This window comes from Esox lucius, chromosome 24, assembly GCF_011004845.1.
Source record: "Esox lucius isolate fEsoLuc1 chromosome 24, fEsoLuc1.pri, whole genome shotgun sequence".
NCBI classification, from domain to species: domain Eukaryota; kingdom Metazoa; phylum Chordata; class Actinopteri; order Esociformes; family Esocidae; genus Esox; species Esox lucius.
In genome coordinates, this window is record NC_047592.1 from 11,397,601 (window position 1) to 11,412,811 (window position 15,211).

General features: G+C 39.2%; 2 protein-coding genes across 8 annotated transcripts in view; one reads left to right on the forward strand and one right to left on the reverse strand.

Annotated features, from left to right (window-relative positions):
• Positions 1–13,110, forward strand: part of kcnip4 (Kv channel interacting protein 4) — a 117,067-nt gene extending 103,957 nt beyond the window's left edge. For all 6 annotated transcript variants that reach the window (XM_010890249.5, XM_010890246.5, XM_010890245.4 and 3 more), the window contains 7 exons: positions 896–1,020; positions 5,721–5,790; positions 8,121–8,191; positions 9,231–9,338; positions 9,646–9,750; positions 10,663–10,725; positions 10,999–13,110. In XM_010890249.5, coding sequence (XP_010888551.2) covers positions 896–1,020; positions 5,721–5,790; positions 8,121–8,191; positions 9,231–9,338; positions 9,646–9,750; positions 10,663–10,725; positions 10,999–11,046 — 590 coding nt within the window. In that variant the 3' untranslated portion in view covers positions 11,047–13,110. The remainder of the gene's footprint in view (positions 1–895; positions 1,021–5,720; positions 5,791–8,120; positions 8,192–9,230; positions 9,339–9,645; positions 9,751–10,662; positions 10,726–10,998) is intronic.
• A 491-nt stretch (positions 13,111–13,601) lies between these two features.
• Positions 13,602–15,211, reverse strand: part of sec24d (SEC24 homolog D, COPII coat complex component) — a 30,433-nt gene continuing 28,823 nt past the window's right edge. For both annotated transcript variants that reach the window (XM_034290593.1, XM_010890251.5), the window contains exon 23: positions 13,602–15,097. In XM_034290593.1, the coding sequence (XP_034146484.1) occupies positions 14,957–15,097 (141 nt within the window). In that variant the 3' untranslated portion in view covers positions 13,602–14,956. The remainder of the gene's footprint in view (positions 15,098–15,211) is intronic.

The following is a 15,211-nucleotide window of genomic DNA, read 5'->3' on the forward strand; positions in this document are numbered from 1 at the left end:
AGTAACATTAGCTGCTAATTGGCACAACAGCCAGATGATGGCCGATATCATTTTTTTAAATAAACCTAATTTAATGTATTTTTACGCTGATGTTTTTGTCAGTTAGATAATAGCTTTACCTCACTATCGGATGTGAAAATATAAGCAAAATATTTTAACTGGTGAGCAAAACCGGTCTGCATAGACAAGCACATGTTTTGATCACACCTGGAAAATGAGAAATTGAGAAGGGAGGGAAATGCTTGGAGCAACATTTAAAAAAAATCACCTTTTGGAGTACTGGAATATCTGAATTTCATGATTGAAAAATGATGTTAAGCAACCTTTTAAACCTGGGAGCCTTACTTTTAAATGAATAGTTGAGTGTGTAAACAAACAATACATATCCAAGATAACCTGGAATAACCTAAGAACTACAGTTTTATTGTCAGAGACGCTCTGACTGAGAATTTGTGTAGTTCTGTTTCTACTGTCCCATCCCTCAGCTTTTTTCCAAAACACAAGTTGGGTAGCTACGTTGTTATTGTTAAAATGAAGGGTCCCAGCTTTAAGACTCCAAAATAGGCGTGCTTAGAAGAACTGTGCTATATAACTACTGTTTCTTGTAAATCCTTTGTTTAACATTGAGCAGTCTAAACTGCACACTCTTAATCTCTGTGCTTATTTGGTCATTGAATGAATATGCCTTTGTGAGCCCCAGAATGGCCCTGCACAACTGACTGAAATGTAAAGACACTCTCTCTCCTCTTATGGGAAACCTTGGTACCCAGAAGAGAATTTCTCTTGCAAATGTTTAACAGAATCAGTCCACAACATCTTACTATCATGATATGCAGCCAATTCTGATGAGCTTCTGAATGAGTCTGACTCACTCTTCCTATTGTCTCTTCTCCAGACAGCGTCGAGGATGAGTTGGAGTTGTCGGCGGTTCGCCATCGTCCTGAGGGCCTGGAGCAACTGGAGGCCTTGACACGCTTCAACCGCAAGGAGCTGCAGATCCTTTACAGAGGCTTCAAGAATGTAAGTTCCAGTTTCACCATTGTGTCCCAATGTCGCTGGGAGAACATGCATTATATTTCCCTTTAAAATCCTCCTCCAGAATATACATGTAAATAGATTGTTTCTTTGCTCTAATATGGCCAAGTTTGTGTTTAGTCTGCCTACTATTGTTTATTTTGCTCACTGTCATTCACTGTAGATTTACTGCTAATTTGCAAATACTGGGTAGCCGCCGGGCCTTGGGATGTGCACGTGCCACCATCATGCTTTCTGTAACCCTGCTGAACTCTGTGACCCATCCCATCACTAACCATACCCACCCACCCCTTAGTACTGCCTCTCAGGGACCTTTTTGCACTACTCCCTTGTACTACTTGTCTACCTCAGGGACTTCATTGCTGCTGTCACTGCATTTCAGTTGCACAGACTACCTTACACCTCCAACGTCCTCGATTGCAGAGTCACAATTGCCATTTGTACTTGCTTTTGCCTCATCACACAACACTTAATTCCGACTTGCACATATGTATACTTAAATATGTAAATTTTCTGCACTCCCCTATTTGCATTCATTTTTCATTTACAATTGCCATTTTGCCCTGTATTTGCCTTCATTGCTCATCTATACATTCTACATGTAACATACACTTTACTTAATACTTGTACATTTCCTGCCCTCTTCTATTTGCACTTCTGGTTAGATGCTAACTGCATTTAGTTGTACTGTACTCATACTGGTCAATGACAACGTTGAATCTAATCTAATCACGGTAGATGACCCATTTCTCCTGTAGGAAGAAACATTTTGAGATTGTCTTCCTCTACCTTAAAGGGCTCTGTGTAGAATCCTAACTCTAATGTTTACAAGACTGAATTCAAACAATCATACGACTTCTCTCCTCTTCTTTTACTGAACAATGCCAAAATAGTATTAGCTAGTCCAGAGTGGTTTAGGGTTGGGGGGGGTCAGTACTGCAAGAGTCTAAGCAAAATGAGCAGGCTTAAGTTCATGGAATTTAAATGCTGCCTAAGGAATTATCTTCAATGGCCCACAGCCTACTAATAACCAACACCTAGTATATTTGCTACCTGCTGTCTTCAAATGCTCTCCTCCCAAAGTCCCAATCAGCCATATGTTGATGGAGACTGGGAATGGGGGCTGATAAGTGCTCTAATGACTGACGCAATGTTAATCAAAGGTCCTATGGGATCGCTCAAAAATATTTTTAAGACACTGAGCTTTTTGCAGTCTAACCAATTTTTACCAAGATTTAGGTGAAGAACTACTGAATTGGTTTTTAAATGGGATTCCATTAGTCTTATTGAACAATTGTGGTTATTCTCAGGAAAAAGCTGTAGTTCGGCACATTTTAAAAGGGTTTTCTCCATCTAACTTGCTTAAGTCACAACCTGATTAGTCTATGGTTCACATTGACATGGGTAGGACAAAAACAAGCTCGTAAAACTGCCAAGAGAAATACTGCATAGTCTGATTCTATCCATAATGAGTCATTTGGCCCTATGTCCTCAACATCTGATCTGCCTGGCAAACAAATCAAACTGATCCAAGGTGAGCATCCAGCAATGGCAGAATTAGATAGTGTTTTGAAAACCTGACATTTATAACCCCTCTTAGTAGCCAGAGTTTTTGCTTTCTTTCTGATTAATGGTGTCTGCATGGAGCCCATTGCCCCAGTATCTAGCTCTCAGGCCCAGATAGATGTGGTCAAATTTCCAATGCTACTAAGCTTTATGGTCAGACGGTGTCTTTTACTTGTTTTTCATCCTACAAATTTCACAAATAAGCAGATTCCGTTGACTGATAATATGAAGAGAGGGTCACAGCTGAAGAGGAGATGGTATTCTATTTTTATTCTTTAATTTTGACCAATTTTGTCAGCACACCAGCATAGAATATGTATTGAACGCTTTCCCCCACCCATTTTGCTTTATTAGGTTGCCATTCTCCACCATAGCTAAATGAGGTTGCTGTTTTATGTGTCTGAGTTTTATGTTCCAAGGCCGGAAGAGAAATTACCATGACCTTATCTCCCAGAATATAATGGGTAAGAGTCACTAGTTAATGCCCACCTCCAGTGCAAAATGCTTATCTTTCTGGATTTGACATAAAGAACAGAAAGATGAGATTTTCTTTTGAGGGATTATTGTTTGTTAGCTGAGTTTTTTGATGAAGCCAGCACAGACAACATTTTAGCTGGCCCTGTTTTTGCTGTCTTGGAAAAAACGTCTCCTCGAAATTAAAACTTTTGGTTTTACTTAATGTGAGGCATGTTGTGTGATCTAAATTAAAAAGTTTATTGTTTGGGTGATAAAACATTTTTTTAATTGGCTGTTTAGCTAACTGACAACTATATTATTTCTGCCCTTATCACTTTTAAAGGACTGGAGATATGAAAGTTAAATCTTCATACACATTGCTTTCATCTCGTCTCTTCAAATGTGCTTAGAAAGAGGAGAAGGATTAAAGCAGGGATTTCTTGATCGCATTGTGCTCTATTGGTTCTCTCAGGCGGAAAAGCAGTGTGGGCAAAAAAGCAGAATGGCTTGGCTTTGAATGCCTATGAGGAAGGTTTGCTGTGATATTAAATTCTCCCAAATCTGTTGGCAGTTGTTGCAATGGGATGGCGTCATGAATATAGTTCCATATGACCAAATTGGGAAAGTGTAAGGAAGACACTTGTTCCTGAGAGTAACATCTTTCTGGAATGTGGTCATAATATATTGTAACTTTAAGTGTTGAACAAGTTAGAGCCACATTATATAGGAAAAAAAACAGATCCCTTTACACCATATAAAAGGTGGCTGAACACATTGAAGAACAATATTTTACTATCAGACGATGGATGACATTAGGGAAGCGGTCACTGTATGGAAAATCTTAAAAGCACTTTATGGTGATCATGCAGCATGAACAAGAAGTGGGTGGTTTTGACAAGAACATTGTTTTAATGTTTAAAAGACTCCAAGTAAATATTTGGTTTTATTTTAATTGATTACAGTTTGTTCAACTAGCTCATTATATGAAACAAACAAGGACCATCATGGACATTTTTATACATTAGACATCTAATTCCATCTATTATAATTTTCTTGAATTTGGAACTATCTTTATTTGCTAAATGAATGTTTAAAACAATGGGCAAATAAATGTAATTGACCACTTTGTTCAAACTTTTTTCCTTGTCTGCTTTCCAGGTGAAGCGAAAGACTTCTTTTACCAAAGCTATTCATGAGATATTAGAATGGGTATATGGGTTTAACTAAAAACTAGCAACGTTTTGATCCCCCTAAAAGCATAAACCAACTTTATTTCCAAATCCAAAAGTCCATCATTGTTGATATGTTTATAGGCTAAACTGGCTCACCATTGCACAACTACAGGGACAACCTGACAAATTGGAGTAGCCACTGAGGTATTTAAATGTGTTAAGCTGCCTGTGGGTCGCTCACTGGAAACTTTTACACAAACTTTTTAGAACTCAAACCTATCTTGGTCTTTTGCTTCCTGTGCCGCGGTCTGAGGAGTTTTGTGCTCCTGTTTATCTATGAATCTTTATAGACACTTGTATACTGAAAGTAAATGTGTTACTGACACAACTCCATTTAGTTAAGGGCCATAAGATACAAACTAATGTGCTACACAAGGTGGTCTCAATGCTGGTCTCAATGTTAATTGCTACAACACAAGTCGAGACAGTTCCAGTCTTCTAAAGTTTTAAAGGGAGTCTTCACATCGGTTTTCACATGTATTGCATCTGATATGCATGTGTCATATTGTAGTTATATGCAAATTCTCCCAACTAATTGCCTGTTTATTAGCAGGAGACATCCTAATAGGTCGTACCCCTCATCTTGGTTTTGTTTTATGTTTGTGAAGGAGGTTTTCTAATGCTTATAGGAAAAAAGTAAAAAAAAAAAAAAAACTAAATAAGATTCAGTAACAGCATAACATTCTTACCTGCACATAAGTTATGTGAGGTTTATTTAAAATGTTCAAGGATTTTGAATTTAAAGCGTCATATAGTGAGTAAATGATTCCGTTTGGGAAAATATCACCCGAAGTATTATGTGCATCTAACTTTATATGGCCTCAAGAATTTCTGCAACCATATTTTTTTTTTGCTTAGGGTAATGTTTTGTATTGAAAATGTGGGGAGAGATACATTTCAAACCTTTTGGTTGATGGATTATCCTCCGTAGTGGAAAATGCCCACTGGAAATTGAATAGCCGGCCTATCTGAATGCTGGCTGGCAAGGTTATGCACTAACATCAGTTCTCTGAGTATGAACTTTTCTGAAAAGAGACTTCAGCTTTTACGTAATAGTATTATTACAGTAGATCTTTCTTAAATTTACTGAAAGTGTCTGGACTACAGCTTGGTAGCTTTTAAATGGCGTTGGATTATGAATCGGCCCGTGCTTGATCTGAGATGGCCTTCTTACTCCAAAGCCTTTTATGCATCGTTTTTCAACATACACAGTTGAAAGATGAATCAACTTTACCATGCTAATGAAATGCTCTTTTTCTGAGCAGCACAAAAGATTGTATTCACATCTTGAAGCATGATCCTACCTTGTCAGCCAGAAGCAAAGACTGTGTGTTCAAAACAGCTACTATTTTTTTAAACGTTCTGTCGTTATCATGAATGGGAAACCGTTAATACATTTTGGATGATATTACCCTTTCTCTGTCTTGGCAGGAGTGCCCCAGTGGCGTGGTCAATGAAGACACATTCAAAGACATCTACTCACAGTTCTTCCCACAGGGAGGTATGCAAATCCATCCAATAACTAGAAATTACAGTGGATATAAAAAGTCTACACACCCCTGTTGAAATGCCAGGTTGTTCTGATGCAAAAGAATGAGACAAAGATAAATCATGTCAGATATTTTTTCACCTTTAATCTGACCAATAATGTGAACAATCTGTCAGATTGCGAGGGCATCTCCTGTGCACAGCCCTCTTCAGATCACCCCACAGATGTTCAATTGGATTCAGGTCTGCGCTCTGGCTGGGCCAATCTTCTTCTGGTGAAGCCATGCTTTTGTGGATTTGGATGTGTACTTTGGGTTGTTGTCGTGTTGAAAGGTGAACTTCATCTTCAGCTTTCTAACGGATGCCTGAAGGTTTTGTGCCAAAATTGCCTGGTATTTGGAACTGTTCATAATTCCCTCCACCCTCACTAAGGCCCCGGTTCCAGCTGAAGAAAAACAGCCCCAAAGCATGATGCTGCCACCACCATGCTTCACTGTGGGTATGGTGTTCTTTGGGTGATGTGCAGTGTTGTTTTTGCGCCAAACATACCTTTTGGAATTATGGCCAAAATGTAAAAACATCAGACCATAACACATTTTCCCACATGCTTTTGGGAGACTTGATTTGGGGTTTCTTTTTGCAAACTTCATCTGGGCTTGGATGTTTTTCTTTGTAAGAAAAGGCTTCCGACTTGCCACCCTACCCCAAAGCCCATTCAAATGAAGAATATGGGAGATTGTTGTCACATGAAGCACACAGCCAGTACTTGCCAGAAATTCCTGCAGTTCCTTTAATGTTGCTGTAGGCCTCTTGGATGCCTCCCTGACCAGTTTTCTTCTCGTCTTTTCATCAATTTTGGAGGGACGTCCAGTTTTGTGCCATATTTTCTCCACTTGACGATGACTGTCTTCACTGTGTTCCATGGTATATCTAATGCTTTCGATATTCTTTTGTACCCTTCTCCTGACTGATATCTTTCAACAATTAGATCCCTCTGATGCTTTGGAAGCTCTCTGCGGACCATGGCTTTTTTAGATGCAACTAAGAAAATGTCAGGAAAATCCTACTAGAACAACTGAACTTTGTGATTAATCACTGAGTCACTGATGGCAGGTGTGTAATGACTTCTATTTAACATGAGTTTGAATGTGATTTGTTAATTCTGAACACAGCCACATCCCCAGTTATAAGAGGGTGTGCACACTTATGCAACCAGGTTATTGTAAGGTTTTTATTTTTCATTTTTCCCCCTCAAAGATTTCAATTTGTTTTCAATTGAATTGTTCACATTATAGGTCACATTAATAGTGGAAAAATTTCTATGATTTATCTTGGTATCATTCTTTTACATCACAAAAACCTGGCATTTTAACAGGGGTGTGTAAACTTTTTGTATCCACTGTAGGTCCAAAATGCTAATTCACTAATTTGCCATTGGCCAGAAGAAAGGCGTATTGGCCAAGGTTTGTTCTTCGGGTTCTCTACGCAATTGAACTAGGTCATTGTACTCCGTTATACCTGGACAAATTGAGGTTTGGGTTCTTGGAAATAAGCCCCAGAGCAACTAGGACTTTGTATAGCACATGGATATTTAGTTCATTCAGAGTTCACACTGCCTAAAGGTAGTGTTCCAATTCACACATTTCAGGAAATATTTTTTACTTTATTGGCTATCTAAGGACATTGGAAAAGGTACCCCTAGTTTAATGTATCCCATAACCATATAACTACGCTGAATCTGGATGGGTTTTACTACAGGAAGAGAGATCAAGCTGTGTGTGAACTGGGAGGATGTGGGCAGACCTGTCTACAATAATACAGTCCAAGTGCTTGTATTACTTTACAATCCTATTCAAAATGACACTTATGTACGCTGCATCTACAGAAGTCGTAACAATGGTGGATGTTAGCTCACTTTCATACAAACATGCATTCCTTTTATTCCATAGTAATAATGGGTCCATACTTAAACCTGAACCCCGATTTAAACACTATGTCCAATTGTCAGCAATTAAGTAAGAAATCATCCTAGTTGATTAAGGTGTTAGAGTTGGGACACATGGACACATAATTGCTGTGGAATGCATGTTTGGATGAGTGGAATACGTGGGTGTGTCTATTCATGCAGAGTGAAACAAAGGGAGTGAGTTATTGCTTATGCCTGCTGCAGATTGCGAGTTCAGTTAGTTTTTTTCAAACCGAGGATGCCTTATTATACAAAGAGCAAAACACCCAAATGAAAAGTGTTTAGTTGTAACCACTGTGGGCCTGTATTATCTGTGTAAATTGAGGTTGTGACTTGTTGTCAGTACTGTTTGACTGGGGCCGCGTCTCTCGTTTCAGATGCGTCAAAGTACGCTCATTTTCTGTTCAACGCATTTGACACCAATAAAGATGGATCCGTGAGTTTTGAGGTAAGCTAGTGTGTCCTACTTCCTTTAATATTCCTTTAAACATTTCTCATCACTGATCCTATATGCATCATCTCCACTTGTAACCCAGAAAGGGAAGCTGCTATTGACAAACATCTGATGGGGATCTCTAGAACCGAAATTAAAGAGCCCTCGTCTAACAATGCTCAAGTATATATTTGTCATGTATGTTATCATGTATACATTATAAAGTACAGTTATTTATATTCTGGAACTCACTGGGACTCATCTACACCACTGTCACCACTGACCATTTAGCAGAAGTTCATAAAAAGTACTTGAACTTTTAGAATCATTAAAAGTTTTTAGAATCCTTAAAACACACAAGACAAACTAACACTGAAACATCACTTTTTTTTATGGAGTCCATAAATAATTCCCCCAAAGTACATATAATAAACATTAAAGGTGAAACTAAAGGTGAAACTGGCACGTTCGTTTATAATTTTTTCCTTTCAGAAGCAACACTTAGTTTGCTTTCCTAGCTCTGCTTTTCAACAAAACAAAAACAATGGCCTTGAGCCAGATAGTGGTGCTGTTACGCCCTACTGCATACTTCATCTTTAATGAGGAGTAGAATATTGCTTATTGGGACAGAAAATTGTTTGTTGTTCTACAAAAACACTGTGGGTTATTTTCTCCAAGATTATTGATTGCCCCAAAGCCTTATAAAATCACTACAAAGCAAATATGTTATTTATTACGTATACCAGGAATAGAATTGTCTCTTTTGTATCTTGGGAAGGATTTATTACTCTATATACTTTGATTACTTAGATATAGTAACGACAATTAGATTTCCATCACACTTATAATGATACTGCTACTACTAGTTACATGTGAGCTCATTCTTTCTACAGTAAATGACTGTTATACAGTATATACCAGTATTATATAAATCAATGTAGGTTTAACAACTGTTTAACAGAGAGATGTTTCTTCAGTGAAGCTTGTCTTCCTGTAAATGTGATATTCAGGATGTAAATGCAAAGGTCAGATTTTTCTATACTTCTTTTTGCAGGACTTTGTAATGGGCCTGTCCATCCTGCTCCGAGGTTCTGTGCAGGAGAAGCTCAACTGGGCTTTTAACCTGTATGATATTAATAAAGACGGATATATTACTAAAGAGGTACATACAATAAACACTATTTCTTGCTGTCCTTTTGTTTATATATAAAGTTTATATACAAAGTTGCTCTGGCTGTAAGTAAGAACGAAAGGGATAACAATACTGACCTGATGATTGAACTGGGCTGTATGAGCAGTAGACTACTGTATTTTTACATAAACCAGGACATCTGAAAATGTTGGGCCTAAAGTAATTGAAACCGATATAAGAAGGCCCGGCTTTATCCCCAGTTCCTTTGTATGAAACAGTGACAGGGTAGACTGATTTACACACCAGTGAAACCCGCTCTTTACTCAATGTGTCAAAGGAAATGCTTGACATCATGAAGGCCATTTACGACATGATGGGGAAATGCACATATCCCCTAGTCAAAGATGATACGCCTCGACAGCACGTGGAGCTGTTCTTTCAGGTATGTGTTTTGTTTTTTTACCTACATTATTATTTTACACTCAATTTATTAGATACACAACCATATATATATATATTTTTTTTTTATAAAAAAAAAATATTTAGTCAGCAGCAGACAGTCCTGCAGGCAAAACTGAGTATATAGATGAGAGGTCAAAGGAGAACTGCGAGAATAGTGCAAGCTAACAGACGGGCCACAGTCATTATAGTAACGGTGTATTTCAACACTGATGTGCAGAACGCCATCTAGTAATGCGCAACTTGTTGTTCCTTGTCAGCGGATGACCATCTGGTTCCAATTCTTTCATTTAAAAACAAGAAGCAGTTCCAATTGGATCACCACCACGGTGTGGAAAAACACGGTCTGACTGTTGTGTCATGCTGATGGCAGGGTCTGGACTTCGCATAAACAGCACGAGGCCGTAGCCCCTCCTGCCTGGTGTCTGTGGTACAGGCTGGTGATGTAATGGTGTGGCAAATGTTTTCCTGGCACACGTCAGGTCCTTTGATACCATGTGAGCAGTGTTTGAACACTGTAGTGTGTCTAAACATTGGTTATGACCAAGTGTATCCCTTCAGGATTACAGTATCAGCTGGATGATAATGTCTCAGTCTGTATGGTCTCAAAATGGTTCCAGAAACGTCACTCGAGTAGCCTGCGCAGAACTTCACCAACCACCGCATTTATGAGATGTAATGGGCAAACTGAACCTACTTAAGGATGCCGTTGCTTTAGCGTGGACAAACAACCTTGTAGAATCCTTACCGTGAAGAATTCATGCTGCTACGCGGTGACAGGAGGGCCCGACCCGGCACAGAATGGGTGTATCTAATAAACTGGTTGAGTGTCAACTGTTAGAATATACATTTATTGCGTTGTCTTCCCTACATATCTGCCATTCCTGTCCAACAGAAGATGGATAAAAATAAGGACGGAGTTGTAACCATAGACGAGTTTATTGACTGCTGTCAGAATGTGAGTTACTGCCTCCTCTGCTGTTACTTAACCTGATTTGCATAATGTTGTTTATCAGGGTTGGGGCCAATTTTGATTTCTGAAAGTACATCAAACCGAAATTCTAATTCACTCTCATACCAGACTGAGGAAAGTTTGAGTTAACTGGAATCGTAGGAAGCAAATTGGAATGAATACAAATAATTTTTGACCCCAAATCTGATATTTACTTTGTCTGACATAAAGGTTTTCAGTGAACGACATCTAGCTGACCTTTCTCTCCCTGTCCACCAGGATGAGAACATCATGAGATCCATGCAATTATTTGAAAATGTAATTTAACTCGAAGGCAGGCCTGGAAAGCTCCGGACCGGACAATGAGTAGACGCCAACCAACAACTGTATCGACCGTATAAAAATGTATTTTACGCTGCTCAAGCAATCGCCTACATTGTAATGGGCGGCACATTGTATACATTCTAGCTGTATGAAACGTTCTGGAATGTAATAAGTATTGTGGTTTGATTTATTACATTTGACCCCCGAATCCTCTGTTTTACAACGACACAACTTTTATCTGCCTTTAAAACGATACAGTGCTTCTGAAAGGGTAGATGTTGTGCTAGATATTTCTCGAATAGGTCAGTTGTCTTGGAATTGCTTCATCACAGCCCTCCTCCGCCTCTCTAAGCACCCAGATATAACAAACATAACGTTGTACCGTTTTTACATGTGTATATACCGTAGGTAAGGTATCGGAGGACTTTATATTGGTGTTTACTACCCAACTAGAACGAGGCAGCGCGTTCCACATTGAATGCAGTGACGAGTCACGGCAATGCACAGTGTCCTTAGAAGAACACCTGTAGCTGTCACTCACCTTGAGTATATGATTTGGGGGGGGAAAAAACTATGACTTTGTACCAAGATTACTGTAATTGCTTTTTAAATGTTCTATTTCACCCTAAATGTGTATACTTGTACAGAGATCATGTGTCTTGTCGCCATGTTTCTACCGGTCTGTTGGATTTTATTCATGATAGTCAATGTATGTCTGGCTGTACAGTTAAGCGGAATCTTTGGTTTTGAAAATGGTGTTATTGTTTATGTAAGTATGTTTACCATTGTCTTTTGATGGACAATTAGTATATTTTTTTTTTTTCTTGTGAATTTGTCTTTTGACCAATCAAATTGGATCTGAAAAGGGTGATGTGATTAGTCAAACCCATTTGTTGGAGCCAGTATCAGATCTGGGCTACCTGTGTTGACACAAGCTACTGTATATGAGTCATTGGAGTGAAGAGTGTGGCGCATGTGTCCAGTTTTCTGCATATAAGGACTGATTGGCCCTTGCTTTCTCTTATTGAAGCCCTGCTTGGTCCAGAGCATGCTGGTCAGCAGCTGGGGTTTCATCCTGCCCAATTTCAGGACTTACAGATGGCTTCATTTCCAAGTAAAGGTCTGGTCACCTGGGTAATTATCTCCTGAAACATGGCTTGAGTTTAGAAGGGCGCACAGCAAATTGTGCTGTGTAAATCAAGTTGTTTTTGGACAGGTAGTACCTAGAGTACCCTTTTCACTCCATCTCAAAACACCTACCTATTGAACGCCACATTGGGAGTTCCCTAATGGGAAAGGAATTGACTTCAGTAAATTGTTTAATGCAACCTTCCATCCAAAACATCTTAAACTCTTATTATAGCATGAAGTGCATGTCATTGAGTGCTCCGGCTTTGTATTTCATTGCACAGAAAATCTGATCATGGAAAATGTGTGTTATCAAACAAAGCCTTTTAAGATTAATCAATTACTATTCATGTGTTTTGTTTATTTATTACCAACATTGTACTTTTGGCCATCAATTGATATTTACATTTAGCATTGTGACAGTAGTATGCACAGGACTTAAACGTTATTTATTTTTCTTGCACAATGTACCAATGTATCATCACTAACTTATTTGATTAGCAGGTGTGTGCCTAATTTGTATATCCATGACAAAGTTACAATACCATGTGGCATTCTGAGCTGTCACTTTGTTAAAAGAAATTCCTCTTACAGTTATTGGCAATTCAGGGAATTCTTCCCTTAGGATTACCATCTACATATTTAGAGTTGCATAAACTGCTTAGATGAAATGTCCCACACCAGTTCAAAGAAGTTGTAAATTTAAAGGTGTTATGGAAGATCTTTCGCTACAATATTAATGCCATTAGCTAAAACTCAGAAATTGCTACCCTAGATAGTGTAGCTTTTACTTGAACAGATCCACAGATGCCTGAAGAGGAATGACAGTAGTGAGCTCACTGGACGTTTAAGATGTACAGTCACATATCGGTGTGTAATGAGGTGAGTGCATTTTCTAACAACTTCAATAAACCCCTGGGTCAGTATTGTGTGCAGTTACATTATGCGTAGTGTTGTTTTGACGGCTAAGGGCCTATTTACACTACGCGACATGAGACTGTTCTGAATTTCTAGGTGTCAACATCTCTAACTGTTGACTACCAACTTTCCGAGGTAGCTCGCCCCACCTTTTCCAACCAGTCCCCCTCTATGGAGGTTGGCAAGTGTGAAGACTGTTTTGGATCTGTGCAGTGCGCATGCACATCGCTGGTGCTCGGTGCCGTGAGGTACGTCTCCAACGCGCTGGCGTACATTCCAAGGCTATGGAAATCATTATGCCAACGAATAGTCAAGCGTTTTATTGTCTCTCTCGTAAATATGTAAATGTATATAAGCCCAAATGGTACCTTAAGGTGAGCTGAATTTTAAGTCTGTGTGTGTGTCATCTGAGCCAGCCACTACCTAGAAGTATTATAATATAACAAACAATAAGTATTTTGAAACCATAACACCAGACTATACCAACAGAAGTAAATAAAATGAAAAGCACAGAGGTTCAAACAGTTTATATATTCAGGAATTTAATGCTAAACAAGAGTCAGATAGGTTCACTCAAACATCTTTTCCATCCACATCTATCCAGTTACAAACAGTAACGCCACTGTTTTCCACCTCTGCGCCACAATAGTTATGTACACAAATTACCTGAGATATGTTTGCATACAAACCAAATGGATCGAACTCCGTATCACACTAAAATAGAGTAATGGCCTCTAGTACTGCCATAAAAAACAATGTACTTAAGGCAGGTGGTTAACTGGCACAGAGACTTAGTTTCCCCTAAAACATCCACATCACATACAAACACGGCCATTGGTTTGCAGGGCACACATACAAAACGATGATACTTAATTGGAAATGTGTTATAATGCCATTATACGAGAAGCAATAACTTGATAGAAAAAGAGATAGAAAAACAACTGTAATTAAAGTACGTTCAATGTTTAATCCTATCTTTACAGATAAATAATATTTTTTTGGTTATTACAAAAATGTCATCTGTGAGATGTGACTCGATTTTGGTCATGTACTTACCTAACTCTTCTACATACCTGATGGTAATGGCGATATAATGGAATCAAATCCCAAATGGTGGAGTTAGCCATTAATTTAATAGCCCCAGCACCAATTCTCAGTAATGGCAATCAGATGTGTAATTCAACCCATGTTGGGGCCAAACTACCATTTGGAAAGTTGACATACTGTGTCAGAACTCTTCCCTGCTGCTTAAAACAGATGTTGGCCTTTTTAAAACGCAAACAATGTAATTAAATGTGGTTTAGCCAATAGTGACGTCAAATGGACAACTGCCTAATGTTACGCATGTGGCCACAACCCCGAGGGCCTGAAATGTCCAGCACCCACCAAATTAATTTATTACATTATTTGTCCCGTTTACGTAGAAATCAGGACACTGTTCATGAATTCAACAACCCTGGACTGAAGGTGTGGCAAAACTGGCCCGTTAATTTCATCCGTGTCCACTCATTGGGAGTGGATAGCCCTACAATTTCCATCCGTTTTCACAGACGTTAGAAGAGATGAACTTTTGACGGTCTGACGGATATTTTAATTACAATCCACATTTGCGTGGACCAAAATGAATCCATCCTAATTCGGTTTCGTTCTCCACACCCTTACAAAGCCAGAATGACTTCTACGAGGACCATGTGGACTTCGGACACTGATGGATGAGGGAGCAGTAGGCCCATACCTTTTGAGTTGAGAAGGGGGGAGGGGTAAAAAGGGTTTTGTTGGAAAGGCAGCTCTGAGGTGGTGTGACTGGTCCTCTGATTGTTTTGGTCCTAGAACCAGCCCATTCGGGTCAAATCCTCCGGTGGCGGTGTTAAGTCAGGAGATTTCTGATCTCGCGGTGGACGTAGCACAAGAAGTCCATGTAAGAGGCTCCACCGTGGAGCCCCTTGTCCTCTACCAGGTGCTGGCGGAACAGCATCTCAGAGCGGTCCTTCTGCCTCACGATCAGGAGCTTTGTTTGGGGCGAAAACAGACGTAGTCAGCTTTATGACTTAAGCTTGTGCATAACTGACACCTCAACACTGTAGTGTCGCCAGGTTTAGTTCGTCACCTGTCACGAAATGGA